Genomic DNA, 27,753 nt, shown 5'->3' on the forward strand with positions numbered 1-27,753 from the left:
TCAAAATGTACATCTTGGATTGATAGCATAGACTGGATATAGGAGGAAGTGAGGCGCCTTTTAGTTTGATGAATTACAGAAATGGATACGACCGATAAAAGTTTAGCCTCCCACATATGGAATTTCCAGCGTTGGTGATCTAGAGGCGCTACTTATGTGAACCAATAAACAAAGATAAAATTCAGACTACTAGTTCGTCCACTAAATACATACATACCTACATACTTACTCATCAGATATATAGACGCCCAAAGCAACAGGTGGGGTCAAGATCGCCCAACCCCAGCCTCACAGACCGACCTAGAAGCCCCATCCCCGAACCTTAATGCTGCGGCAGCTGGGTTGATGTACATGAAGCATCATTATCTGTCTATCTGCCCTATGTACGGAATCAACCATGGACAGGCGGAATTGGGTTGAATGTGTGCTCCGCTCGAATAGGCACCGCACTGGCATTGACTGTTGCCGGATTCGGCACTCGCCCTTGAAATGTGCGCGCAGCGATGCCATAGATGTGGTCTAGCGGATTTTGTAGACGAGGTGTTGGATAACACGTAGCTTTGCTTTCGCTTTGCGACTGATTGGTGGACTGTAGATTGGGATGCCTCCCGCTTGTCTTGGAGTCCCGTGCGTTCTCGCGGTGCATGTTGTGCTAATATGTCTGGATGTCGGGGAGCCCTAGCAGCTTTAGTGTCGAAGTCGTTGGTTTTAGCGGCCAGTCCAACGAGCGTGAATGATAATATGCAATGAATCGATGTTGTATGCGTTTTTTAACGCCCAAAGAGGCCCTGCCACATCAAAGTATTCTAAACCATTGCACCAAAATGCTGAACCGCATTTTGTTTAGGTTTGGTAAGACTGATGACCCGATAAGATCTGCGTGTGCTATAAACGGTGGGCTTAGTCGAAGTAGTTATATATTCGATAAAGACCTCCCGGGGAGAATTGCATTGTTGAATGAAGAATATCGACGTTGCGATAACATCGCCGGAGCTGAGCCGTACCCGGACCTTCGTTCATCTGGTAACAACCTCAAGTCAATAGTTAAAAATGTCTCCTCAAAGCCCCGCCCTATCGCCAAAGCCAAAGAAGTCGGGGACCGTTGACGCGCAAGCTGTGAAAGACTTTTTCACTCAGCTGAAGGCGCTGGCTTCTGCTGTGGGATTCGATGCCGTTGTATCCATTCATAATGAAAACAACAAATTGCGCGACCAGGTATCAACCAAAGACCAGGAGATTGGACGACTGCAGAGCGAGATGGCTGCGCTGGAAAAGCAGAAGACAAAAGAGCTAAGGGAGTTGGCTGAGTCCAACAAGGAGAAGATGAGCGAACGAGATAAAACAAAGGGTATAGCGCTCAACGTCATGTTTGAGCATAATGAGAAAGAGAGGACCAGCCACAAACAAACCCAGGACCGTGTTCACTCTCTTGAACACACCATCAAGGAAAAGGAGACGCTCATTTCCCAGCAGAATCGAAACACAGATGAGCTCAAGGAGCAAGTGGACAATCTCAAATTGGACAATGCCAACCAAAGAGGACAGCTGTCAAAGGCTCAAAAGGACTACAATATCTTGCAGCAGCAACTCAAGGAGAGAGACGCCACCATTGACGCGATGAAGGCGACAGGCGCAGGCTTGGAAGGGAGGTTATCCGCCTCGAATAAGAAGATCAAAGAGATGGAAGCCGATTCACGCAAACTGCAGAAGACGCTGGCAGAAACCAAGGCACACCTGGCGAAAATTGAAGGGTTCGCGGCTGGACACATGGAAACCAACGAGGATTCGTTGTAAGTGCATACGATTGACTGGATTTCCAATGCGACACACTAATCTCATCAGGCTTTCAAATTACCTGGACCTCTGGGAATATGCGAAGACTGAGCTGTATTCGCAGCTGAAAGCGGACCTTCCCAACGATGCTCTACGCGTAAGTATTCGCACTGTTCCATAATAGAGGGACGAAATGGGGATTGACAAATCAATCGAATGGCAGAACCCCACAGCATGGGATAAGCTTCGACAGACTGAAATGGCTCGTGAGAGTCAAATTCCCCTCCCATGCTCCAACACGTCGGCAGCAAAGCAAATGCGGCTTGCTTTCATCCTCGCCGTACTGGCCCGAGAGATTGACAAGTACATCTTCCAGCCAACATTCATCGCACCAGCGGATGAAGACAACAGACTCCGAAGAGTCCTCAAAAACGAGGCTGCGATCAACAGCGAGAAAGAATCATTTTGTCGATCGGTTCTCTTATCGATGGGTCAAGATACCCAGACAATGGCATGTTCGGAGAACGTCCAGATCGTGGTCCGCAATGTGCTCGCATACGTAGATGCACTCCTCTCCGAAGAACAACGCTACACATTCCATAAAAGCCTCAACAACGTCGTGCAGAAGGCGTCTGAAATCTGGAAACCCATCCAATGCAGCCGCCGCCGGTATGAGCCAGATTTCGAGCCGCCTATAGCTGACGACGAGTGGTCGCCGTTTGTATTTCCCGGGTCTGATAAAGCAACCGCGGAGAATGGTGCCAGCAAGAAAACCGCAAACTGCCATTCGATTTCTGTGTTCCCCCGTCTGTCAGTCATAGAGAACGAGGAGAGTATTGCTTACACTGCTATCTACCAGTTGAGAAGCTCTCAAAACCAGTGGGTGGCTGCGGGCCGGGAGATGGTTCAAGAGCCGTCCAGTCCTACGATCGGACGGGGTTTCTTGCGACGAACAATTGCAAATCAAAAGAGTCTGACTATCCCACACGGAAGTTCGAAGAAGGGTGGAGGTTAGTATGTGGAATGCACGATAATGGGGTTTGCGAGTTGACCTAGTGATGAGTGTATCTTGATAGCGTCAGTTGTCCCATGATCAAAATGGCATAGACATTGAATCAAGGGGATATATTGTGATAGTGAAATTGGTGAGATTCCTGGAAGTGGAGGTGGTGATGTGTAAGAGTGAAGATTTCTGCATCATGTAGGATACGTGAAATAGTAGTCAGATCATGTGCTCTTTCAATTGCGCTCACTGGTGTCTACCTTTGGACTCTACAATGTATGTTCCCCAGATGTCTCTGGGACGAAAGGTTTTGTCACATGGACAGATTATAAGCTGGTGATATGGTTGGACATAAACTCTTCGATGAGTCTATCAGCGGTCTTCATTTCTACCTCCCCCAGTTGGCATGCACTATGGTTCTATCCGTTGGCTGATCAAGAGTATCTCTTCTTCAAGGCCATAATCCCTTCTCATATCGACCAAATCAGCCCCATTCTCTTTTGAAAATTCTAGTCCACACACGCCCTCTATTCGATATCCCAGCGCAGTATCAGATCAACCAGCACGGCACTATCCGCATCCTTGAAAAGCAGCGGATCAAGCCTTGGAAGCCAAAACAGAGGGTACCTCCCCTCCGGCGGTTCGGTTGCGCGCTGACCGCAGAGCCCCTTGGACCCCAAACTGGGTCTCGATGCCCTCCACGCGATGTGTCGAGTTGATGTTCTTCACGAGGGTGATTTGGAAACATGTGGCGCCGCCTTGTCTGGAAGTAATGGTTGAGGAGGCGAGGAAGTATTCCCAGATCTGTTTTGTCAGTCACGACCCAAGATATTTGACAGAATGGGAAGAAAGCAAGGAAGGAAGAGGAAGGAGAAAACGAAGGAAGGAAGGAAAAAAACTCACTCTGAACCACCGCTTTCCATAAGCAGCCTCCACCTTATCCCGATTCCCTAGCCAATTCCGATACCACCTCCAGATCGTAGCCGAATAGTGCACGCCAACGGTATCCACAGCCTTAACCTCAAACCCAGCAGCCTCCAACTGATCAACGGCCCACGCCAGCGGCGTGCTGGCATCCGCGCCCGGAAAGACATACTTATTCATGAACAGGCCCCACACGAGATCCTCATACTGCCAGCACCGCCGCAGCCCCGAATACTGCATATAGAACACCCCGTCGTCATCCAGCATATCATACACATACCGCAGCCAGGCGCGGAACTGCCGCACCCCGACATGCTCCGACATTTCAAGACACGTGATCTTCTTGTACCCGCCGGTCACCTTCGGTGCATCGCGGTAGTCGAGACACAAGATTTTGCTCTGTGATGCGCCGGCGCGCTCCAGTGCCGTGTTGCCCCAGGCGGTTTGGTTCTGCGCGAGAGTCACGCCTGTGACCTGTGCGCCGTAGTGCAGCGATGCGTACTTGGCGAGGGAGCCCCACCCGCAGCCGATGTCGAGGAGCGTGTCGCCCGGTTGGAGGCCGATCTTCTCGCAGACGACGGCGAGCTTGTTGCTTTGGAGCTCTTCGAGGGTCTCTTCGCGGTTTGGGTCGCTGATGATCCCGGATGTGTAGATCATGCTCGGGCCGAGAAACCAGCCGTAGAAATCGTTGCCGCGGTCGTAGTTGTCTCGCGTTTGGCTTTTATCTTGGAGATGTCAGTTTTTGAACTGCTGTCTTCTGGGGAAGATATGGAAAAGCACACCTTGGGCACGCGTGTGGAAGATGAGCGCCGGCAGAAATCGAAACAGAAACTGCTTGTACAGCCCCATCGTGAAGCGGAAATTAGCCCAGTCGTGTCTGAACTCGAGACACTCGAGCGCGTCTCCGATGAAGTCGACCTCGCCGTCGAAGTACTTCTCGTAAAAGGTCTCCATGGGAATGCGGTTGTGGCCGTGGTACCGGGCTCTGTCGACTTCGCTGTGGAAGCGCAGGTAGTGCTCTACTGGGCGGCCTGCGTATCTCGCTTTGGTGTTTTTACGCGGTGCCATGGCGGAGGCGACGGTCCAGAAGCCCATCAGGATTGGAATTGTTGTGAAGACGGCGAGAAACAGCATCGTCCAGATACCGCCTCCCAGGGAGTATGAGAAGTAACCTGGGACCGCAACGAGCGCGAGAATCATGGGGGCCAGCGGGAAGCTGTCGTTGCCGCCGGAGTCGGCTGGTACAGGGCCATTTTTGATCGTAGGGTACTACCAATGTCAGTGATATCTGGTTTGTGCAAATATTAATGCTCACGGTGACATACCTGGGTCGTCCGCACACCACAGTCCTCCGCCGGGGTGGTACATGCCGCAGGCGGAGTTTGTATGAACTCGAACTTGTCAGGATCGAGGTTTGACATCGTCGTGGGATATGCCAGACGGAGTCAGCCGATGTATGGCGTCCGTTCAAGAGGTATGAAGGTTGAAGACAAGTGACTTCGAGTGACGAGGTTTTTCTTGAGAGACATGTGGGTGTTCACTCCGTAAAGAGGTATGTGATGCCTCGGATTCCGGAGTCCTCGGGTCCCGAGATCATCTGCAAGGGCGATTGCCTGGGGTGGATTATATGATCTGTCGATGCTTATACAGCCATGCATATTGCCCTGTTAACATTTGGAACTGCAGCGGGTCTCAATCTTGATTTTCAGTCTGATAGTCGAGACATACCAAGTGCTTCATACTGGATCGTCTCCGATATCTTATAGACTACACCTATAGACGTGAAAAAACGATGGAACGAATCGTAGCTAGCTAGTTACGGGAAATTCATCCGATCGCTGTATTCTTGCATGACCATGCCAGGTATTGTTTGCCTGAGCATGACTTATATCATATTATGATCCATCTTACAGCAGTATAGGCTCCATCAAATGCCCGCAGAGCTCTCAAAGGCTGCCGATCTCGGGCTCCGTGGGACCCGTAACCTTGCATGTCAACAAGACTGCTTCCGTGTGAGTGAAAGTGTTGCAGCTCAGAGAAACAACTTCATGCTGTTAACTCAACACATCTTGTCTTCTGTAATATCTTCAGGACGGCCACAGTGAAGGAAGAGTGGTGGTGTGAGTTGATCGGAAATTCGGACAAGGCGATCATCAGCCCAGGTCAGTACTTATGTACCGCATTGATGCGTCAGCTGTGCTTGTACATGACACCGCTCATCCGCTAGACCTATTCAAGCCTAGCGGTTATCTGTTGACGCCGATCACAATATCTAATTGGTTCAAACTTGTCACTACCAGGGTCATACTTGCTGTCACATGCAGAACAATGACGATTTTACTCAATGATATTCAACACAACAACACAGCTACAAGAGTCTGAAAATCACGATAAAGGAAATGGAAAAATTGCAATCTAAGAGAATGAATTCATCATGACATTAAGTACATAATTAGGAAATAGGTCGTTACAAAACTCTAGACATCATACCCGCGTCAAGCATGCTGCCCTCAAGACAGCCTCTATACTTTCGTTCATGTTTACTGGATCCAGCCCATCTTTAAACCTCCTGATTTATTCAAACTTCCTGGATTTCTTTTTCCGGCGCGGTAGACGGGCGCTCACTGCGCAGGGCGAGGAAAGATTGGATGGTTGTCACTGTGAAGAGGGCACTGGATCCACTGTTAGTTGTGTTTCTTTGGTCTTCTGATTTCATAGGGCTGAATTGATGAATGGGGACAATGGGTACATACAATTCAATTGCTCCAAACAAGACCGCAACCTGGGAGGCATGGCAGCCGGCAAAGTTGCACTGATCGGCAGGAAGGAGCTTGGTCGCGAGCGCGATAAAGGCCGCCAGCCAAAGCAGCGTGGTGAGGGTCTCGACGGCGGGGATCACGATGTGCTTCGCGGCGTGGTCGAATCGCACAGGGGCCAGAGACAGGTAGGGCGTCGCGAAGAAGGCGGACCAGATACTGACAGCGAACATGTAGATCGCGATGTCGTCGAATTGGTATGCCACGAAGACTAGGTGAGTTAGTGGGGTTTCTCTCTAACCACGTCAGAGGATAGAGAGACGTACGGTAAGCAGTCAGGCCGAAGACCACCAGCGCAAGCAGCACCTGCGTGATGCGCAGGATGCTTCTCCCAGGGATGTTGGACGCCATTGTAAGGGTTGTGAACGGGGTGGTTATTGGTGATAGGATCGGGCTTGCGGTATAGATGCGTAAGTTTGGAACGTAAAAACAAATTAACAAAGAAAAGTCGTTACGATAATGTTCATCTACCAAGCCATTGAGTCTCCAGAATGGGTCCAAAGCTTTATATAAAAAATGATAGCTGTTGTATGAGCTGGTCTGCAGATACAGACCCGGCCTGTGGTCCTTTCACATGCCGCCGATCCCCTACCGAAAGGAGTAGGGTCTGCGAATATCGACTATTATTGCCAACCAGCTAGCTAGCAGATCAACTACAGGAGACCATGGATATAGTTTAGCGGCTAGAGTTTTCCGCCTGATGTACCGGGCTCGCACTACTCTTAAGATTGCGCCACTCGGGATGGGGCACCAAGGATTGACCCTGAGACCCTGACCGAGTCGGTCCATTCAATCTCCCCCTCGGCCTCTCCGGTTCGGAAAGCCGTCCCTTTATCGCAGGGCTTATCGGGCCCTCTCTCCCCTGTCTCTGACCCCTGTCAATTCCTCTTATGGATATTACTGTTGACCCGATCGAGTAATTGCCGAGGTAGACCGAGCCGCTCCTGGCTCCTTTGCGACATTTACCATTCAATAATCTCATTCAGGGATATCATTCTGCTGATTTTTTGATGTTTGTTTATCCTTCTATTTCCCTTTTGGTGACGGTCTATTACTATCTATAGGACACAGACCCTGAAGCATTTTATGTCTCGGCACATGTCAAGAGACACTAATGTGAGCTCATCGGTCATGCATAACGTCACCCGATGCCCGGCAGATGAGTCACCGTGACATAACTATGATTTATGCTGCATGCACTCGCAAGCCCTACCTCTTGGGTAAGAATGGCAAGGATGCATCATCCAACCATGCGATACATTGCAGATTAGCCACTCCGTCAGATCCTTCCCTGTCTAGTGTACCAACTGTCCGTGATGATAACGCATGGTCTTTTTCAAGCTATACCAAGCAACTGCCTGATGATGGATCGCCACGAATCACGATTCTAATTCGTGTCTAATGTGAGCTCATCATTTGATCGCTCTGGTCGATCGGATTCCATCGATCGTTCTGGTCCACTTGTCTTCCGTATTTCGCCGCGCAGGCTGTTGTGGTCACCTTGTTATGTTTCCGTCATGCTGAACATCAGCTGTAGACTGGTCTCGATCCTTCGGACATCAAACACGGTGGTATTGTGTCATTGACCACGCTGATATGACGCGTGTCATGCCACCATGGTCGCTCTATCATCGGATTCTGTGTCGTCAGAATCATCGAATGCTACTGTTGATCATCGGATTTTCCAGGGTGCTAGAACTAGTTTGCAAAATGTAGTTTGCTGAGGTCGAGAAGACGGTCCTATCAATGTATCTCTTACGCTGCGCTGCGATGTGCCGGAAATATGGCGGAGATCTCTCGCTATCATGACCGTCTCCATCACAGCCCCGTGCCCACTTGGTTCGTGTCGGTGGGGCTATCCTCGGTCCAGGGCGATAGGGCACAGGATATTGTTATCTTGGGTCTGATAGCTCTTCCACATTAGTGCTACACTGCTGTGAAAAATCCAGTATCAAACACGTTAGTTAATAGCATATCTCGCGGTTGAAGACAAGTAGTGGGCTTGTGAATAAATGTGGAGACGAAAAATATATTTCGTTTTGATGCCATCGTTGATCCACTCTTGATTCGGTCAGATCCCGAGGAGTTTGCCAGGGTGAGGTACGGGCGTCGTTCTGCTAGGGAATATCTTCAGGGCTAGAAGGTCTATTTATGACGGACATCAAGAAAATGGCTCTTATAACTAGACAAGAGGCCAAATAGAGCTATATGTAAACTGTTCTTTTCATCAAAGAATATGCACATCTTCAATTCAAGGGGTGGGACTCGGACTTCCAGATAAGATAAATATTATCAACTAGGCAGTGGTGGAGCACCGTTACAATATATATAGCGGTGGCGACCATAGTTCAAGCACTCATAAGTCCATTTGAAAATCGGTTATGGGGTTTCTCAAACCATGGTCATTTTAGTACATTGCTTAGAATTATTATAATCATGAAAATATGTCTACTGCCTGTGCAATTATCAAGGACTACCCCTCATTCACTGTTCATACCGGGTCTCCGCACGTGTGCAAATAGCCCCAATCCACTCTACTTGAGCTAGTCACTGGACATAGACACCAACAACTCATTATAAAAAATGACTTCGAGAGAAATAACCGCCCAGTATTTAATAATGCGAGATAGATACCAGACCTACTCATGTGTTGAGTGGGAATACGCGCGACTCCGCGCATCGCTATCATCTGACCTCACCATCCAGATGACCGTATCTACATGGCAGCCCAGATGACAACCACGGCTGACTACTCCAACGAGAATAAATAAGTGTGTATTCTCCAATACCAACATGATATGCCTCAATATCTTTTGCACCTATCCCAGTTGTGCTATATCCACGCTATACTATGAAAACTATCAGCCTTGCGACGCTCATCCTCGGTGTATCGGCAGTGCACCACCAGGCTACATGTAGGTGTCGTCTTTATCTTAAATATCCTACACCGCATAAAAAAACTAACATAAGCTTTACCAGCGCTAAAAAAGACATCGAATAGCGCCAGGATCGAGCCCCTGAGGACGGACCAGTCGGTTTTCAGCCCGTTGGACGTGGATGAGAGTCGTGGGTTCCCTTTCCTACTTTTTTTTGATCTGTGCTTCTTCCAGCGGAGGATTCAGAAACTGTATATGTTTGATCTGACAAAATAAGGTTGCTATGTGTGCTCCTCGCCTTGTTCGGGTGCTGTGTGCTGTCATGGGGCTTTTCCGCAATGTTGCACTGATGGCTCGTATTGCTATTGCTGTGGGGATTAGTTTGGGCTTGGGCTGGGGGATTATCTATTATTGATGGCTTTTTGATTCCTTTTCTCTCATTATGGTCTGCTGCTGAGATGTCGCAGTTTCGTTGCTTTGCTGATTTACTCTGCTAGTTTTAGGTTAATGACATAGAATGACTTACAAATTACAGTCTGTACAGTTGATTCGAAGAAGCTTTGGATCTTGGTATGTGCAAAGGCACCCGCGTTAAAATTATTTAAAATAGCAGTCTGAAGTCTTACGATGTTGATACATCATTTCGTGTACCTGTTTGAGGTCATCTGGGGGAGTATTTTTGCAACACCGAATAGGCCGATATTTATAAAAAGGCGAAATCTTGATTTAACAACAGAAGGTTCATCTCTATATTTGGCTCATATTAGTCAAGGATGTCAACATTTTTCATAAAATCATAAGCGGACAGGCAGTGGGAGGGAACCTGTCTCTGTATAATTCAGCAGAGCAACGCTAGTCACCTATTTTTTTAAAGCTTTATTGTCTATCAATGAATATAATCTACACGCCAATTGACTAGGAAGTTTATGCCTGTCAACCGTCGATGTTATCAGAAGCAGTCACCTGACTGCGCTTGTCTTGTTAATCTCTCCTCATTTCACTTTAGTCTGTAATCAGTGCCATCGCTTCCAGAAAAGTGTCATTATCCTTATCGCTGTCCCCTCTTCTACTAGATGCTCGCCCTTCGCGCCTGGCTGGACCTACTCATCATGCTCTGATTCACCCGAGGGGTAACCGTTCAACACCCAATAAGTGCACCGTGGGGGGCTCGAGGAAGGTCTGCACCATGCCCACGGTAGATAGGTCAATATCCGACAAGCGCATGTCAGGGGTCTCGAGGAAGGTCTGCACTAGGCCCGCGAGCTGCCCGACCAAACGGGTACACAGTTCTTGGGACAGCAACGAGTCCGGCCCCAGTACCCGTAGGTCCAGCGCGGTGGCGCTCGGGTAGGAGAAGACCCAGATGTCGGTCATTTTCTGGAACTTCATGAACAAGTCGCTGTCGATGCTGCGGGCGTCATCAAAATGCAGCGCCCGGTTGCTGTCAATATTCTGGTGGAGGAGGATGGTGCCGACCCCTGTCCCCGGGGCGCAGCCCGCCGCTGCGTCCAGAATGTGGTTGAGCTCCAGGTGGTCGTGCCGCACGGTCTGGAGATAGTCCTGGTGCACGTGGTCTAGGTATTCGCAGACCGTCCAGCCGTCTCTCCGCCGCACCCGGCAAGGAATGATGTGGCTACATGGGCCCAGCACTCGATCGATCCCCTTGAGGGGCAGACTGCGAGCGTTGACAAAATGCCCGAACGTAACGTCCGCGGTGGCCGCCGCGTGTGACAGCACGTAGGCCCAGGCGGCACGGAGTACGGACCCCACGGTGACTCCCGCCGGGCAAGGCGCGAGGCGCGCCGAAGCACGCGCGAAGACGGGGGAAGCGGTACCGCCGGCAGGGCTATGCGCGCCGTCAATTGTCGGCATGGTAGCTGCCGCCCCCTCCAGGTATCGGGCCCAGAACTGACGCGCGGCGGCGACACAGCCAGGCCGGGCACGGTAGTAGAGAAAGTCGGGGAACCCCATTACGGGGGACGTGAAAGGCTCGCGGTACGCCGCGCTCAAATCCTGGAACAGCACCGGGATCGAGGCGCCATCATGCTGGGCGTGCGACAGCTGGACGAAGAAGGCATGCTGACGGCCCGCGGGGTCGCGCGCCCAGGTGAATCCCACCGTCGGCCGATCGAGATGGGCGCTGGGATCTGGGCCGGCGAAGCAGAAGCGCTGGCGGAAGGTGGTCAAGTCGTCTGTCATAGTGACGCACTCGAACGGCGGGTCGAGGGATTCAAGGACAATCTGGAACAAATTGGTGCCGGTGCGCGTGAAAATGGTTCGCAGGGCAGCGTGTCGACGAACCACGGCCCGACAGGCCTCTCGGAGCCGGTCCACGTCAACCTCGCCTACCATCAAAAAGCCGAAGGAGTCCAGCCCGCCGTTGTTGATGTACAGTGCCTGCATCCGGGTCGCAGGAAGAACATCGACCACTTTCACCTCGGCGGGCAGAGTCCATTTGCGGCGGGCCTCGGAGACACAACGCTGTTTGAGCGCGTCGTCGGCCAGGCTGCGCGGAAGGGCTTCGTCGGGCAGCGTTTGGACTCCGTGCGCTCGTGCGGCGATAGCGGCCAGTGTGCGACAGGTCAACACGTCGTGGACATGGAGGGACAGGCCGGCCACGCGTGCCATCTCGGCCATGCGCATGGCGCTAACCGAGTCTCCCCCCAGCTCGAAGAAATCCGCATCTGGGCCCACGCGCTCCGGCGGGATCGCGAGGACGTTGGCGAAGATGCGTCGCAAGGATCGATCCGTCTGACATGCTGAGTCCGGAACAGTCTCCACCGGCGCGTTTATCTTGTATTGAATCCATTTGTCCGGGGCTAGACCACTGGCCCGCTCGCGCAGTCGATTGCGGTCCGTCTTCCCCGTCCGGGTTCTGGGGATATGGAGGACCGGGAAGAAGACGGACGGGACCATGAATGACGGCAGAGAGACACTCAATTGTTGCTCGGCCCGCTTGGCCTGCGAGATGAAGCCCATCGTAGGTGCCGCTAGGATGTCGCCCCCGGCCGAGATGGGGTCTTCCTGTAGCAGAAAGACCGCGAGACGGCTGCTGGTGGAAGTAGAGGTGGGAACCACTTCTGCAACAACCTCCCGGGCCTTAGGGAAGTGCTTGCCCACCGCGTGCTCGACAGATGGCAGATCCACGCGAATCCCGCGCACTTTGGCCTGGCGGTCCTTGCGCCCCAGATGCACCAGACTCCCGTCGGGATCGTGTCGCATTAGATCCCCGGTCTTGTAGTACCGGGCCGTGGGATCCTTCGGATCTGCCCACCGTGGCGGCGGTATGAAGACGACTGCCGCCTTGTCGGGCTGGTTTAGATAGCCGTGAGCCAGGCTGGGCCCGGCGATGACCAGCTCGCCCGGACTCCCAACCGGCTGCAGTCGGTCGTGGTCCTGCGGATCCACCACCCAGGCCGTCACATTGATCGGGAACCCAACGTTGCCGGGCCGCAGACGTCCGGGTGTGATCCGATCCGAGATGGTTAAAGTGATAGACGACTCGGTAAGACCGTACGCCACTCGGAGATGGACCGCGGCCGCCCATAGCTCGAGCTGCGCTGGAGAAGGCGCCTCCCCTGCTAGCACGACCCTCTGCAGGTGCGGCGCGTTTCCGGGGTCCAAGATACCCAGCACGGTGGGTGTGAGCATCGCCCACTCGACGCGTAGGTTCGCCATCTCCTGCGAGACACTCTTCCGCTGCGAATGATCAGCCGGCATGCATACGGTGGCCCCCAAGCCTACGGCGCAAAAGACTTCGATAATGCCGATGGCAAACGTGAGCGACGCGAAGTGAAAGGCCCGATCGCCCGGCCTGAGTCCAAGATTCGGGGCAAGGACGACGAAGAGATCAAATGCCGACTGACACACCACGCATCCCTTTGGCTTCCCAGTGCTTCCTGATGTGAAGAGCACGTAGGCTGGGCTGTCCTCCGGCGGGGGAGTCAGGGCTAGTCCCTTCTCTTGGTCTGAGGGCCCTGCAGTGGGAACGGTTTGGTCCGACAGGACCACCACTTGGTCCACCATCTCCTGCAATGCTGCCGCACAAGCCTCGCCTGTCACGGCCACCGTGGCTCCCAGCTGGTCGACAATATCCCGTTGCTGCATGGGCGTCTGCAGGGTCGGATCCAGGGGAACGAATGCAGCACCGACTCTGTTGATGGCCACCATGGCCACCACAGCCCACAGACTCTTGGTGAAGCAGATGGGTACTAGAGCCCCTGACCGAATGCCGACCTGTACAAGTAGGCTGGCAGCACGCGCCACGAAGCCGTCCAGCTCGCGGTATGTCAAAGACCCGTCTCCAGCAATAACGGCCAAACGGTCGGGGCTCTGGACGCAGTGTTTATGAACGGAGACTTGCATTGGCTCGACGGCTTGAGTGGGTCGAATCTGCCAGTCTCTTTGTCTCTCCATATCCCTTCGTGTGGGCATAGTCAGCTGGCGGATATTCTGGTCTGCATCCTGGCAGACGATGAAGACCAACGTCTCCATGCGCTCCATCACCGTGGTGGCAACGGCCTCCGATAGAAAGCCAGGCCGGTACCAGAATTCCACCGCTAGCGGTTCCTGCTGGCAAGGAGCGTGGACCACCCAGAAAAGATCACAGACCTGCTATTCTGTCAGATTTGTTGATGCTGCTGGGAGGGGAGATTACCTCCTGGATCGCATTCGAGCTTCCCAACATCTGTCCTGGGTTCTGGTCCCAAAGAACTCCCGTATTCGCCTCGGTGCCAGCCGGGGCAGTGGTGACCTCCCACTGGCTCTTGTCTAGAAGGGCACGGAAGGCAACCCGGTCAGCTAGCGAGGCTGCCAGGAGCCGCCTCGGTTCGCCACGAGCGCCAGATACCCAGATCCTTCCACACTGGACGTCCGTGTATTGGGAAAGGACAACGGCCCATAAAGCCAGGATCGCTTGAAACGGCTGGACGCCGCTGTCGATGCAGAGAGTTGCGACAGCCGATCGGCCACGGGGAGACATTTGCAGCCTCCTCGGCGATCCTGAGCCGATTTCTCCGCCTGAGGGAGGGATCACACACCAACTGCCATCTTCGCAACTCTTCGCGTGCCCGTCGATTGGGCTCGTCATACTCTCCGTGTCACAAGAATATAGAGCTTCTTGGTCCCGAGAGCGATAAGCGACGGTCAGGACACTGGCCTTATCTAATGACTGTGAGCAAGTACTTACTTCTCTGCCAGAGGCCGTATTTGTCAGGTTTGCCGATGAAATAAAGATTACAAGCAAGGACTGATTATAGCGGGTGGATTTCGACTCTCACACCCTAATGGCCTACTCCGGGAGCCGGCTGTCGTCAGCTTGCGCCTTCGATCCTAATGCCCACTTCCTGCCTGCAGGACTCCAATACACGTACCGGAACACAGCGGGGTGGCTTCCTTGCGTCTTGATCGACCGAGTCATCGGCGCCGTCACGCAGAGCCAATCCCCGCGTCGGTCGATGGATAGGTCGACATGTCTGGACACAGATGTTCGGTGTGACATACATACCGGGTTAGGGACAGCAGTCCGAAATCTCCAGGCCTCTAAGTGCGGGGACAGCCCGTTGGGACTGTCTTTGTGATACTCGCGTCATTTCAGGGCAGATGATCACTTCTGCCTCTTGCACGACGCTGACTCCGGAGAAGCCCTGTGGCCGGGACATGATAAGGCATTTGTCGGTGAAGACGCACTATCAACAACGAATGCACCGATGTATCATGCAAGGGGGTTTTCCAACCATCCCCGACATACCTCCCATGGACAGATATCAAGATGTTTAATTCTTGTTTCTTCCCTAAGCAGATACTCGATAGATCAAAGGCTTGAGGCAATCCCCCACGTCAAATATGCCCACATATTTATTCCTTTTACCAGACGGGAAGATACGTCTGTATATTGATATCCGAGATATCCCTCCAACAGTCGTAACTCCTTATAGTGACTGTCCCACACTAGGTGCCAGTTGGACCCCCATCTTCATCCCGTCCACCGGTATGCCCGTCACTTTCAGACACCTGATACAAACACCGCGTAAGCAAGGCCCCTACCAGAAGATAAAAAGAAATGGATCCATACCAGAGAACAAGAGAGAGGGCATACATTGAACAGTTCGGACTTGACTTGATACCGTCCTTTATCGTCCAACAGGCAATTCCCCATACTGTCTCGCACCAGCTCTCCCACCCTAACCCTGCAGAAATCATGCCGCGCGACAGCACATACTAAGATGGCGCGAGCTTCTAGCTTGACTGACTCCTGGCCGATACTCGCGCGGGGACCCCGGTTGAACGGTCTCCATGCGCCTGGGGGAATGTCGACCGCACAGGGAGTCTTGGTGGTGTCGTCATCGCCGTTGTCGTCTGATGGAGACCGAGCGAGCCACCGGTCGGGAATGGACCCATCCTTGGTAGGTCTGTAGACTTTTTCGTCGCTCTGGATGTTGCCAATGCAGTTGGCTCCCACGATGCCGTCTAAATTCAGCGGGGGCCCGTTCGAGGGGTGGAGGAAGAATTCCGTGCCGTCCAGTGCGTATGCGGCTGCCCCTGTCGCCGGATACAGACGGAGGACCTCCTTGACGACTGCTGCCGTGTAGACAATCGGGGCAGATACTCGGACCCATACGTGGTGAGCAGGTGTCGGATGGTGTGCGGCGAGGCGCGCTCGCCGAGGACGTCGTCAATCTCGCGGCGGAGACGATCAAGGGCATGCGGCTTGCGACCCAGCTCGTAGAAAGACCACTGGAGGAGGTTGCTGGTTGTAAGATACCTGGCAAAGAGGAATGTCTTGAGCTGGTCCCGGGTCTCGGCAACAATGTCGGGGGTCAGATGCTCCAATTATTCCAGACTGAGGGGGAGGCCTGTGCGCGATGGGGCGCATTTCTTTTCGCTGCCTTTGCCCGCGGCCTGCTTCTTTCCGTGGAACCTCTGCTCGACCACCGCGTCCAGATGATGGTGGAGCCGATGGGCTAGGTCTCGCCGGTGGAAAATCTCTCTAGGGCTGGTCAAGAAGGTTTGCAGGCCGCTACCTCTTCGGTACGCCGCCGTCAGCAGGCCAAAGAGACACGATTTCGTTCTGCTGGCCTTGGATCTGCGCGCGAAGGTCAAGATCCATCGCAACCGCGTCTAAAATACGACAATGGGTCGACCGACTTGGACACTATTGCGAGGGAGGGCGAGATCCTACTGATTGTCAAACATTAGGTTTTGACGCACAGATCATGCAGATGCACCTCCTCGCGACTGATGGTGAGCGCCTCGATGTTCTCCACGAACCGCCATGTCCGGTCCATGATCGCCGGCATTGTGGTCATGAGGTTGCTGGGGCGAAACTTCGGGATTGAAGCCCCTTCGCAGTCTCTTCCATTCGGGTCCCTGGTGGTCTTAATTCGTGTTCATGAGGCAGAGCAAACGGTCATACTTCAGCAATAAACATGGACCGCTGTCCTGAGACGGGAGCCGACTGGGCAATGGCAATGGCCGGTGCTTTTCCGAGCCCGTACTGGTGTCTCTGGGAGCTTCTCGTCAGTTGCTCCGCAAGCTCATGGTCATAGATGACCCCAGCGGCGGGTCAAATGGACGGAGATCGAGGAGGAATGGGGGTGGGCTGCCCAGAGTCTTTCTGATATCCGCCAGAACTTAGTCTACTGTCCGTCAGTCGGATGGTATCAATCGTCTACTCCCAGCGAGGGCTACTGCTCCGAAGTGTCGTCGTGGATCGCCTCGCTTCGAGATCTCATTGATGGTATGGAGATGTCCCCACAAGAGGCTGGGATTCGGTTGGGGCCAGCCGGCATAGTATCTAATGCGGAAGTAATGGTCTCTCGAAGAGGGCCGCTACAAGTATTGTTCCCATGATGACTCCGATCATATTTCATTCATTCAGCTAGGCTACTATCACGGATAGAACCGTGTATTATTGGACTTGGATTTCTAGATAGATAGATAGATAGATGGAGATTCTTTTCAACAGGCAGTACATACACGTGTGGAGATTACAATAGCCCGGTCACCAGGTGAGGTAGACCGCCTCCCACATCAGGAACATTGATAATGCTCGAAATACTCTATGCTCGATTCCAATATGATGTATTATCGACACTGCTTAGGTAATAGAATAAAACGGGGCAGAATTCTAGCACAGTGTAATTTGCATGCCTGTCGATTCAGCCTAGGCATATCAACGGCACCACCATTCTCGATGCTGCTTGGGTCATAGGGTATATATAGTGACCTCTGGCTGAAAAATGATGGTGGATGTTTAATCTGACGGTGAGGCTGTGGATAAGCACTAGATGTTGTATCTTGCGCCGACTAACCATCTTGATACTAATCTGGCTTGGCATGGTTCAGCAATTGATCCGGTATTGAATATGGGTTCATTTGCTGCTTTCTCACAGATGAGGTCGTGGTCATAATGGCATTTGGTCTAGAATCTGATAGTGACATATGCACCTATCAAACAGACAGCTTTCAACTCCGAGAATGTTAATCGTGACATGGTGTTGGGTTGTGTTAGAGTCAGGCTGCTCCTCCAAGCATTCCTTGGATTCCAGGCCCGCAGGAGAAGCGTGACTGGCTGGTGAATTGTGGTGGCGCTGTCAGATGTCGATCACTTCCTTCTTGTTGATTCTTCATTCTTCACTGTTGTCTATTTCCTTGTTTCTTCTTGTCTTCTTTGTGACATAGTTCGCAAATAGACATAGCAGGGAGTTGGTATGGATTTTGTATGGAGTTCTCATTGACCATGGCAAGTCCTTGATACCCCATGAAGTATCGGAAAATAACTGAGGTGTTGCTGTAGTGGAGACCGTCAACCGAAGGGACTGGAATGCGGCGCCAGGACCCACACGGCAACCCCCCCGTTTCCCTGCGAGGCTGGAGCCCCTAATATCGTCTGGAATAACAACTCGCCTGATTCCAAACTGTCCTTAAAACTCATGTTGCAGCTGTCAGAAGATCATCTTTATTGTCCAGCTTCCAGGAGAGACATCACCACGAGGACAACTGAATGCGCTGGATATATTGGCTGGGATGACGTTTTAAACTCGCCAGTTGCTCCACCGTCGGTACTGGCCCCGTGACCGCAGATTCTCCGCCCCTCCCGACTCCTCATTCTATTCTGGTCTTTATTTTACTTTATTGTATTTTATTGGCTTGATTGATTGTGATTCTTGTTTGTATTTGTATACACTGGCGATTGATACTCTCTCCCCTCGATATGGCCATCCGGCTGTCGCGACGCTGGATTACGGCCCTCATCCTGCTGTGCGGCTTCACCGTCACCACCACATTCCTCCACTTGGGCCTCAGCGGCTCCTCCCTCCTCCCCTCCGATCTCTACCACCATGTCGCGCCCGGAAACGACGGCCCGCCACCTCCTGACTTTTGGGAATGGGAGACCTTCACGCGGTTTGCGCCCGCGCCACGGACTCCCCCCGGCGCCGGCGCCAGCGACGAGAACCCAGATGACCACCTCTGCGATTCCTTCCCCACCGAAGTCCTCTCGCGCGTCCAGGTCGTCTTGAAGATGGGCGCCTCCGAGCCCGCCGACCGCCTCAACCCGCAGATCGAGACCGTCACCCGCTGCATCAAGAACCTCCTGATCGTCTCCGACCGCGAGGGCGAATTGCGCGGCCACCGCGTGCACGACATCCTCGCGACCCTACCTCCCTCCTTCCGCGTAAACACCACCGACTTCGACGCCTACGAGGCCGCCAAGCGCGGCGACCCGGCCTCCATGGCCGATACCCAGAAAGGGTGGAACCTGGACCGCTTCAAGTTCCTCCCCATGGTCGAGCGCGCCTACGACGTCAACCCCACCGCGCAGTGGTTCATCTTCCTCGAGTCCGACACCTACGTCGTCTGGGACAACCTCTTCCGCCTCCTGGATCAATTCAACCCGGATCGGCCGCTTTACTTTGGATCGCCATCGCCCGGTCGCGTTACCGGCGACGGCGAGGTCACCTGGTTTGCGTATGGCGGTGCGGGCATCGTTCTGTCGGCGGGCGCCATCGACAAGGCAGTGGAGCGAACTACGGGCGCGATGGGGGACCTCATCCAACCGTCGCTGAGTGTGCAGTTCGAGCAGATCATTAAGGAGGACTGTTGCGGCGACTCCGTGCTGGGCTGGGTGCTGTTCGAGAAGGGCGTGCGCTTGTCCGGGTTGTGGCCCATGTTTCAGCCACACCCGCTTCATGGTGTTCCTTTTGATGGCGCGTATTGGTGCCAGCCAGTCATCACCATGCACAAGACGCTGCCGGCTGACATGTACGGGTTCATGCAGTGGGAGAACAGTCGAGACCGATCGGTATGTTTTGTTTTTTTTTCCCTCCCTTTTCTTCCTTTTTGCTTTGTTTCTTGTCTGTTGTCCCTTTTTCTCTCCTTCTGTGCACATATGTCGGTGAAACCATGCTAATCCTGTAGGAACCCCTGCTCTACTCCGATCTCTACGAATACACCAAACTCGGCACATTCGACCACCGCACCGACTGGGACAACGGCGACTTCGGCGGGTGGCAGGAACCTCCCGAGTCCCCCGGTCACACATCCTTTGAGGCCTGCGGGACCGCCTGCCACGACCACCCCGACTGTAAAGGCTACACGTACGACTCAACCGGCCACTGCATCTTCATCCGGACGATGCGGTTAGGCTCGTCCAAGAAGTTACTCGGAACGACAGCGCGTCTGTCGGCCGGATGGGACGTGGGGAAGTTGAAGCAGTTACAAGAAGAACTGAACGCGGATTGCAAACGACCGCGCTGGGTGAAGCCCAGTATTACGAGGATATTCTAATATTTATTTGATTTATGGTACGATGTGGATGGTATGAATGACTATCTGTTTTCTTTTCCTTTTCCTTTTTCTTTTTCTTTTTCTTTTTCTTTTTATTATAATGTTGGGGCGTTGGATACATACCCTGTATTTACATCACGAGTTGCACATATTCTTGCATATATTGCCTTGATTTGGATAGAACAATTGTCTTGGCTGGACTAGTTACACAACATGACAATGGATTGTGTCGATTTTCTTTTATCTTATAATGATCCCATCCGTCAACCCTGATAGATCCTGTCATCCTGAGGCCAATCACCGTGACCATGGAATCATTCCGCGTCTGGCCCAATCGAGCAAGTCCAGCCGAAAATGTCCAACTTACGCCCGAGGATTCAGGCACGGCGGGAATCATTCCAACCCCGCACGTGTAGATAAGCATCTATATATATAGATGATTTCTGTGTCGTATTCCCACAATCCGACAGCATATTTACATCTACAACTCGTACGAACAAACAAGAGACAATGCCTCACCCCCTCGCCATCCTCTCTGAAGAGGAGACCAACATCGCACGCGAGGTCGTCCTCGCCGCCCATCCAAGCACAGTCATCGACTTCCGGGAGATCTATCTCTGGGAACCGCCGAAAGACCAGCTGCAGGAGTTCCTAGCCCTCGAGCATGCAGGCCGCTTGAGTCCGACGACGCCCCGTCCACCACGTCAAGCCTTGTGCCAGTATGATGTCATTGGGGGGGACCGCATCCCGTCGTATGAGGAGTCGGTCGTTGATGTTGGGTCGCGTCGGCGGACGCACCATGAGGTGGTGGCGAAGCAGCATCATGCTGCGCTGACATTGTAGGTTTCTTCTCAACTTTATATCCAATATCAGTTGGATGTCAGTCGTATCAAGCCCCCCAAGAAGCCGTTCAATATTTCGGTGTAGTCGTTCGAAGCATATGCCCATTCAGTGAACGCTGACCAAGTACCTTAGAAATGAGTTCGACGTCCTAGTCGAAAAATGTTTCGCCTCTCCTCTCTTCCAACAAGCCCTATCCGACTTCGACCTCCCCGCCGGTTTCGAAGTCGTCATCGAACCCTGGCCTTATGGAGGCCGCGACCACGCTGACCCCAACCGCCGCTTCTTCCAAGGGCTGTGCTTCGCCCGCGACACCACCAAGAACAACCCCGATGCCAACTTCTATTCTTTTCCGCTGCCCGTCATCCCCGTCATAGACGCGTTGACCTCGGAGATTATCCGCGTCGACCGTCCCGCGACAGGAGGCAAAGGCGAGGCGCTCGATGCGCAGACGTTCTCCCGCGACATCATCGGCCACTGCAAGTCCTCAGACTACGTGCCGGAGCTCCTCCCGCAGGGCACGCGCAAGGACCTCAAACCGCTCAACGTAGTCCAGCCCGATGGCCCATCCTTTCGCGTCACAGACGAGTCCCTCGTCGAATGGCAGAAGTGGCGCTTCCGCGTCGCTTTCAACCCCCGCGAGGGCGCCACCATCCACGATGTATGGTACGACGGGCGCAGCGTCATGTACCGCCTCGCGATCAGCGAGATGACCGTCCCCTACGCGGACCCCCGGCCTCCCTTCCACCGCAAACAGGCGTTTGACTTCGGCGACGGCGGCGGCGGCAACATGGCCAACAACCTCTCCATCGGTTGCGACTGTCTCGGCGTAATCAAGTACTTTGATGCCATGGCGACTGGACCTGACGGTCGACCCCAGAAACTCCCTAACGCCATCTGCCTGCACGAGCAGGACGGCGGTATCGGGTGGAAACACTCGAACTGGCGGACTGGCCGCGCGGTCGTCACACGCAACCGCGAGCTCGTCGTGCAGTTCATCATCACACTAGCTAACTACGAGTATGTCTTCGCGTACAAGTTCGACCAAGCAGGCGGCATCACCGTCGAAGCGCGCGCAACTGGCATCCTCAATGTAGTCAACATCGACGCCAATAAAACCTCAGACTACGGCACCGTGGTGTCAGGCGGCGTGCTCGCGCAAAACCACCAACATCTCTTCTGCGTGCGCATGGATCCCGCCATCGACGGCGCGCGCAACTCTGTCCACATAGAAGAGTCGCACCCTGTACCCCTCAACCCCGCCACGAACCCCCACGGAAACCTCTACCGTGTGCAGTCGACGCCTGTCCCCCGAGCCGCCGCCCTCGACGCAGCGCCGCACCTCAACCGCGTCGTCAAGATGATCAACCCCCACAAGCGCAACCCTATCTCCCAGAATCCTGTCGCCTACAAGTTCACCCCTCTGGCTACGCAGACGCTGCTCGCTGATCCGCGGTCCATCCAGGCCCAGCGTGCGCAGTTCGCTCAGCACCACGTGTGGGTTACCGGGTACCGCGACCATGAATTCTACGCGGGTGGGCGGTACACGCTGCAGAGCCAGGTGGAGGCTGACGGCGTGGCGGACGCTGTCAAGCGCGGTGATGTCGTCGAGGATGCCGATGTTGTAGTGTGGAGCTGTTTCGGGATTACCCATAATCCACGAGTGGAAGATTGGCCTGTGATGTATGTTTTTGTTTTCCTCATTGTTCTCCTTGCGTGCTCCCCTCCTATACATTTTTTTCTTGGATGAAACTAACAAATCAGGCCCGTTGAAACCTTCCAGCTCTCCATCCGCCCATCGGACTTCTTCACGGAGAACCCCGCATTGGACGTCCCGTCGGATCGAAACGGATCGTCGGTGGTAGTGGGTGGAGGTGGGGGAGGCAGTTGCTGCAAGCCGGCACATCTCTAGTTTTTTAATATAAATGATATGCATTTGGCACGGTGTGTTTCCGATTGGTGGATTGTCTCTGACATTATGGAGTAGATATCTTACGTATATTAATTGTAGTTAGTAACTCACGGGATGCTTGTGGGGTTAATTTATTCTCGGATGGTATTGTTTCGGGGTGATCCTCCGACATTGGTCGTTTTACTACGGAGGTATGTTTATATAAAATGAGAGATATATGTTAGGGCTTCTCCTGTTGGTGGATTATCTTCTTGCGTGGGTTTAATCTAAATACGATACGGATCATCTATCCCTGCAACAGTATAAATACCATCTCCACAATTATGTCTCTGTATATATAACCTCCATATTCTAGCCGCAAGATCTACAGCCCTAACCAAACCCCCAATACTCAAGTCGATCACAAGCCGATCACCATGCTCTCCTTCATCCCCACCCTTCTCCAACTCTCTTGTCTCCTCATCCCCTCCATCCTCCCGGTAAATGCATACCCCGCCCCCGGCGCCTGCACCGGCCCCTGCAACGTCCACGACCCAGCTCTTATCCGCCGCGAAGACGGCACCTATTTCCGCTTTTCAACGGGCAACAAGATCTCGTATGCGAGTGCCCCAGCCGTAGAGGGGCCGTGGACGGCGCTCGGGAGTGTTCTTCCCGACGGGTCAATCATTGATTTAGAAGGGAGGGATGATTTATGGGTTTGGCCTTTCCTCCCTCACTCCTTCCCCTGTCTCTATACTCGATAAACATCGTACTTACTAAGAAACAGGCCCCGGATATAGCCCTTGTCAACGATGCCTACCACCTTTACTACACAGTCAGCACATTCGGCACGCAAGCCTCAGCAATCGGCCTAGCCACCTCCCCCTCAATGGACCCAGGGTCATGGACAGACCACGGCGCAACAGGCGTCTCCTCCAGCGAAGGCTCACCCTACAACGCCATCGACGCCAACCTGTTGATCGACGGCCAAACCCCCTACATGACCTTCGGGTCCTTCTGGACAGACCTCTTCCAGGTTCCTATGAATGCGGATGCCACATTGTCCGCAGGCGAGCCGTATAATGTTGCGTTTGAGCCTGAGGGTACGCATCCCCTGGAAGGGCCGTTCTTGTTCAAGTTTGGGGACTGGAATTATTTGTTTTTTATGTGGGGCGTTTGTTGTGGGTATGATGGGGCGATGCCGCCGGCTGGGCAGGAGTATAAGGTTAAGGTTTGTAGGTCGGAGAAGGTGGATGGGGGGTTTGTATGTTTTCTTTCCATTTTCTTCCCCCTTTTTGGTCGACTGTATCAGAGTGGCTGCTGTTGATGAACTGATACTAATGCAATGACTGGGTGGACAGGTCGACAGCGACGGCATCCCCTGCACAGAAGGCGGCGGGACAGTCGTCCTCGAAAGTCATGATACAGTCTATGGACCAGGCGGACTGTACGTTTTTTATCTCACATCCCCTTTCTATGTTCTTACTGCTAAGCTAATTGAGCAGTGGTGTCTACGATGATCCAACCCTCGGCCCCATCATGTACTATCACTACGTGGATACGGATATTGGGTACGCGGACGGACAGAAGCTGTTTGGGTGGAATGCGTTGGACTTTTCGAGTGGATGGCCTGTTCTGTAGTGTTATCTTCTTCTTTTTTTCTGTCTATTCGAGAAGACAAAGCATTGTTCAGATGGTTGATGGTAGTTGCAGTCACGTGCATTGTGGACGGGGTGTTTGATAGGAAACATTATGCAAGCATCTATCCATTTTATTCTCTTGCATACTTGCATCGAGAAATTGACCCTAATTATACTATTCTCTTTGGATACTGCCCATTACTACTGAGAAACAAATGGCAATACAGCAGGTCCTTACTCCTCAATATTTGTCTGACTTTCACGCGACCAAGTAGCTAACATAACCTGCTGTCGAGGTACTGTCAACTGGTGTGATGTTATATAGACCCACATCCTTGGCTATTATCTGATTTCATGGTATCAAGAAATTCACTTGATGAAGAAACGTCCCATCTCTGTTAGTCTTTCACCCCTTCTTGGCATACTAATGCTCTATCAACGTCCACCACAATCAGTAGTTATACCTGCAACTACGGATGACCGGATATAGTCATTGACTGGCACCTATTTCTATAATGCAAAAAAAAGCAACTTGATCTACTTGCTGCTGTTCCAGAGCATCTCGGATATGGGGTGTGTGCCTGGATTATTGATCTTCAGTGTGCCCGCGAGAACGACGTCAACCCCTCCCCTGACAACATAAGAACAGCAGCGCCGGGGGTAGGAAAGACAAGGCCGTGACAAGCAGCTCAACCGCGTCAAACCACCCGATTTACAGCATCATTAGTCCCGTGTGGCCAACTGACTCGGTGCAGTCACATGGGCTGGATATGGCGGAGTCGGGGCGGGTGGTGTCTGTGGGGAGGTATTCGAGGCGGTTTCCGGTCAGTGATAGCATGGAGTTTAGCGCTTTGGTATTTTGGTATCAGCGAATGAGATCAAAATATGGGTTGTGATGTTTCTGAGGCTGCTGTCTGATTTCAGAACTACCTAGGCTGGTTCTTTTTGTTCTTTCCTTCCGGTTCGTGCTAAGAACGAAGCTTTTCTATACTTGTGTACTTAATTGATACTTGTTATAATCACAGATTTCTGCCTTTCTACGCTTCGCCTTTTTGTTTAGTGCTCATCCCTTGTTACTTTTTACTCAGAAACTAAGCAGATTACCGAGGAGTGGCAGAGCAGAGGAGTGAGTAGCTGCATATGCATAGCGTTGCCTTGTTGAAACATATTCGACTTTAGAACTAAAAACGTGCTTATTCCTTTTCTTCTAGCCTTTCTAATTGCCATCTGACTTCAGTTTCACAATAAGAAAGTGATTTCATCAATGAACTAGTAGGACATCTGTGTACATAGTACATAGTAGGAGCTGGGGTTAAAGATGTACCAACAGCAAATGCCTAATCTAGTAACTCCTATGCTTGCACAGCCTGATAGATGAGTTTATGATTGTTTTCCAATGGTAATCCATGTGTGCTGTTCCGTGCCAAGCAAGATCCACTATCGCAGCCTTATAATAAGCCGATGCTGATCTTTGCTTTATTCGACGGGGGTTCTTACGCTTGTACTTTTCACTCAACATGTTGTGGTAGAATATAATAGGTAATTGGGCTTGATGACCCTAGCATGCATCCCAATACATAGCCACACATACCTTGGCCTTGGAACACTGGAATGTTTCCGTCGTGAAGATAACTCCAAGTGGTAGAATCACCGTTCAACCATCCTTCCAGGTTGCCATGATCTTCATCAGGTAATTGCAAAATCACCTGTAGCGGAGTAGGCTGTGTATTCTCATTCTTTGAGTCGTAGTTGGTGTCTCTTCTCTGCTGATCTTCATTCCTTTAGCCTCAGAGTCTGCGAGTTCACTTGATCTCTGGTAGGGAGTTGCTGGTCCATGGAAATAAAAGTATAAAGAGCCCGTCCTCCTCGCTTGATTCAATCTCATCATCGGTTCCGAACCAGTTGAATTCATCCCGGTTTCAAAACAGCTCTTCCTTACAAAACAATCAACGAATCCAATCTGACTATCACAATGATCAACACCAAAACGTTCACCTTCGCCGCCCTGGCCATCTTCAGCTCCTTGGTGGCAGCTGACCCCTGCGAAGATAAGGCTTACTACTGTGCTGAGACACTGTGGGAATTGGGTATGTCTTTGCTGCATGATTATGAATAGAGAAGATCAATAACCCATTAATGATCGAGCACAGGTGACTACGACGATTCCATTAACGAGGCCCTGGAGGAAGCTGATCAGCCTCTTGATAATGAAACCCGGCATAACAGTCTCTTCCAATGCGGCGAGTCTAGTAAATTGTCCTGGGTCATTACCTGCAATAAGGGCTGCACGAATTCCGCTGCATTCGATCATTACTGTTTGTGATTAGTGGTTGGGACATGGAAGTGTTCTTCCTGGTCGCCCTTAGTGGACGCGTGCTGGAGGGCTTTTTGTTTAAGGTTCACGATTTGTACTTCTAGTTGAGATTTACATCTGTTAGTTGGTTATAATAACAGACTCGGCTGACTGGACTGGACCAGGTCTGGGTGGTTTTCGTGGAGGCGGCCATTGTCAGAGGTCATTTGCACGGCTCCTTGATCAGTGTTGATATGTCGCAATATAATATAGTGTATGAGGGGGTATCCACAGAGCTCAGAAGTGTTTAGATATCTTTTGTAGCCGAGTGGTACTCCTTGCGACATAATATATCCTTTTCCCTACAGGTTCTGCAGATTTCATCCACTGTTGATATTATGAATCAGATCGTTGTAACTGTGGATTTTGCCAAAAGTAGTCAATCTGGTCAATCTCAACTCTGATCTGCTTGAAGAGAATGATCTGCATACTAATGTGGGAAACCAAAGACCGGAATGATGGCGGTATCACTATGCAAATCCAAAGCCTTGCCGGACATGACAACTAGTGTATGCACCATTCGGTTTAGAGCCCTTGCGCAACTGTCGTAACATGCCTCAGCTGGTGATTGAAATTTTTCGCCGCCGCGTGAGTTTTTGGTTTTTTTGGGAGCAGTAGTTGTACCGGAAAATTCCTGGATGATCCAGAATTTGGCGACTTACTATCCGAGCTCTTGAACTGACAGGTATCCCTAACAGGCACCAGTTGGCCAAGTTATAACTGTTACTATCGCATTTTGTCTATAGCGACGTAATGCAAAAGTGATGAAAGCGAGATTTAAAAAAGGCAGTGGGGAAGACGACAATTGACTAGAGATATAACCCATTAAACAAGGTGTTTCCTCCACGG

General features: G+C 52.1%; 9 protein-coding genes across 9 annotated transcripts; 5 read left to right on the forward strand and 4 right to left on the reverse strand.

Moving 5' to 3' along the window:
• Positions 1 to 1,050: 1,050 nt before the first annotated feature.
• Positions 1,051 to 2,788, forward strand: BDW47DRAFT_133567 (uncharacterized protein; the record flags this gene model as incomplete). The annotated part of the gene is made up of 3 exons (XM_024817867.1): positions 1,051 to 1,790; positions 1,843 to 1,930; positions 1,997 to 2,788. 3 exons carry the CDS (start codon positions 1,051 to 1,053, stop codon positions 2,786 to 2,788), a joined length of 1,620 nt encoding a protein of 539 aa, XP_024669234.1.
• Positions 2,789 to 3,240: 452 nt separating this feature from the next.
• Positions 3,241 to 5,328, reverse strand: BDW47DRAFT_64319 (cyclopropane fatty acid synthase). Its single transcript, XM_024819511.1, has 4 exons — positions 5,026 to 5,328; positions 4,483 to 4,969; positions 3,680 to 4,425; positions 3,241 to 3,580 (listed from the first exon to the last, which is right to left on the reverse strand). Exons 1-4 carry the CDS (start codon positions 5,119 to 5,121, stop codon positions 3,374 to 3,376), a joined length of 1,536 nt encoding a protein of 511 aa, XP_024669235.1. The 5' UTR covers positions 5,122 to 5,328; the 3' UTR covers positions 3,241 to 3,373.
• Positions 5,329 to 6,108: 780 nt separating this feature from the next.
• On the reverse strand, positions 6,109 to 7,128 carry BDW47DRAFT_110694 (MARVEL domain-containing protein). Its single transcript, XM_024813788.1, has 3 exons — positions 6,783 to 7,128; positions 6,454 to 6,727; positions 6,109 to 6,372 (listed from the first exon to the last, which is right to left on the reverse strand). Exons 1-3 carry the CDS (start codon positions 6,865 to 6,867, stop codon positions 6,279 to 6,281), a joined length of 453 nt encoding a protein of 150 aa, XP_024669236.1. The 5' UTR covers positions 6,868 to 7,128; the 3' UTR covers positions 6,109 to 6,278.
• Positions 7,129 to 8,994: 1,866 nt separating this feature from the next.
• Positions 8,995 to 9,933, forward strand: BDW47DRAFT_110697 (uncharacterized protein). Its single transcript, XM_024813789.1, has 2 exons — positions 8,995 to 9,431; positions 9,496 to 9,933. Exons 1-2 carry the CDS (start codon positions 9,368 to 9,370, stop codon positions 9,666 to 9,668), a joined length of 237 nt encoding a protein of 78 aa, XP_024669237.1. The 5' UTR covers positions 8,995 to 9,367; the 3' UTR covers positions 9,669 to 9,933.
• A 578-nt stretch (positions 9,934 to 10,511) lies between these two features.
• BDW47DRAFT_128295 (uncharacterized protein) lies at positions 10,512 to 16,096 on the reverse strand (the record flags this gene model as incomplete). The annotated part of the gene is made up of 4 exons (XM_024816829.1): positions 10,512 to 14,003; positions 14,050 to 14,550; positions 15,613 to 15,968; positions 16,012 to 16,096. 4 exons carry the CDS (start codon positions 16,094 to 16,096, stop codon positions 10,512 to 10,514), a joined length of 4,434 nt encoding a protein of 1,477 aa, XP_024669238.1.
• Positions 16,097 to 16,223: 127 nt separating this feature from the next.
• BDW47DRAFT_128296 (uncharacterized protein) lies at positions 16,224 to 16,690 on the reverse strand (the record flags this gene model as incomplete). The annotated part of the gene is made up of 2 exons (XM_024816830.1): positions 16,224 to 16,476; positions 16,602 to 16,690. The coding sequence occupies 2 exons, from the start codon at positions 16,688 to 16,690 to the stop codon at positions 16,224 to 16,226; spliced, it is 342 nt and encodes a 113-aa protein (XP_024669239.1).
• A 1,487-nt stretch (positions 16,691 to 18,177) lies between these two features.
• Positions 18,178 to 20,354, forward strand: BDW47DRAFT_64364 (glycosyltransferase family 31 protein). The gene is made up of 2 exons (XM_024819512.1): positions 18,178 to 19,695; positions 19,812 to 20,354. The coding sequence occupies exons 1-2, from the start codon at positions 18,607 to 18,609 to the stop codon at positions 20,178 to 20,180; spliced, it is 1,458 nt and encodes a 485-aa protein (XP_024669240.1). The 5' UTR covers positions 18,178 to 18,606; the 3' UTR covers positions 20,181 to 20,354.
• A 331-nt stretch (positions 20,355 to 20,685) lies between these two features.
• BDW47DRAFT_133568 (putative copper amine oxidase) lies at positions 20,686 to 22,932 on the forward strand (the record flags this gene model as incomplete). The annotated part of the gene is made up of 3 exons (XM_024817868.1): positions 20,686 to 21,019; positions 21,156 to 22,703; positions 22,785 to 22,932. The coding sequence occupies exons 1-3, from the start codon at positions 20,691 to 20,693 to the stop codon at positions 22,930 to 22,932; spliced, it is 2,025 nt and encodes a 674-aa protein (XP_024669241.1). The 5' UTR covers positions 20,686 to 20,690.
• Positions 22,933 to 23,348: 416 nt separating this feature from the next.
• Positions 23,349 to 24,623, forward strand: BDW47DRAFT_133571 (arabinan endo-1,5-alpha-L-arabinosidase; the record flags this gene model as incomplete). The annotated part of the gene is made up of 4 exons (XM_024817869.1): positions 23,349 to 23,627; positions 23,699 to 24,175; positions 24,273 to 24,358; positions 24,417 to 24,623. The coding sequence occupies 4 exons, from the start codon at positions 23,349 to 23,351 to the stop codon at positions 24,550 to 24,552; spliced, it is 978 nt and encodes a 325-aa protein (XP_024669242.1). The 3' UTR covers positions 24,553 to 24,623.
• Positions 24,624 to 27,753: the final 3,130 nt, after the last annotated feature.

The sequence above is a fragment of the Aspergillus candidus genome (assembly GCF_002847045.1).
Source record: "Aspergillus candidus strain CBS 102.13 unplaced genomic scaffold BDW47scaffold_49, whole genome shotgun sequence".
Taxonomy (NCBI): domain Eukaryota; kingdom Fungi; phylum Ascomycota; class Eurotiomycetes; order Eurotiales; family Aspergillaceae; genus Aspergillus; species Aspergillus candidus.

What these genes read in the sequence shown, in the direction of transcription:
- BDW47DRAFT_64319 (XM_024819511.1), bottom strand. Translation starts at nt 5,121, where the DNA reads ATGTCAAACCTCGATCCTGACAAGTTCGAGTTCATACAAACTCCGCCT. An exon ending in CTTCCACACGCGTGCCCAAG is followed by an intron (nt 4,426 to 4,482) that starts GTGTGCTTTTCC and finishes GACATCTCCAAG; the next exon opens with ATAAAAGCCAAACGCGAGAC. An exon ending in ATGGAAAGCGGTGGTTCAGA is followed by an intron (nt 3,581 to 3,679) that starts GTGAGTTTTTTT and finishes CTGACAAAACAG; the next exon opens with ATCTGGGAATACTTCCTCGC.
- BDW47DRAFT_110694 (XM_024813788.1), bottom strand. Translation starts at nt 6,867, where the DNA reads ATGGCGTCCAACATCCCTGGGAGAAGCATCCTGCGCATCACGCAGGTG. An exon ending in CTTCGGCCTGACTGCTTACC is followed by an intron (nt 6,728 to 6,782) that starts GTACGTCTCTCT and finishes TAACTCACCTAG; the next exon opens with TCTTCGTGGCATACCAATTC. An exon ending in TTGTTTGGAGCAATTGAATT is followed by an intron (nt 6,373 to 6,453) that starts GTATGTACCCAT and finishes CAGTGGATCCAG; the next exon opens with TGCCCTCTTCACAGTGACAA.
- BDW47DRAFT_110697 (XM_024813789.1), top strand. Translation starts at nt 9,368, where the DNA reads ATGAAAACTATCAGCCTTGCGACGCTCATCCTCGGTGTATCGGCAGTG. An exon ending in AGTGCACCACCAGGCTACAT is followed by an intron (nt 9,432 to 9,495) that starts GTAGGTGTCGTC and finishes AAGCTTTACCAG; the next exon opens with CGCTAAAAAAGACATCGAAT.
- BDW47DRAFT_64364 (XM_024819512.1), top strand. Translation starts at nt 18,607, where the DNA reads ATGGCCATCCGGCTGTCGCGACGCTGGATTACGGCCCTCATCCTGCTG. An exon ending in AGAACAGTCGAGACCGATCG is followed by an intron (nt 19,696 to 19,811) that starts GTATGTTTTGTT and finishes CTAATCCTGTAG; the next exon opens with GAACCCCTGCTCTACTCCGA.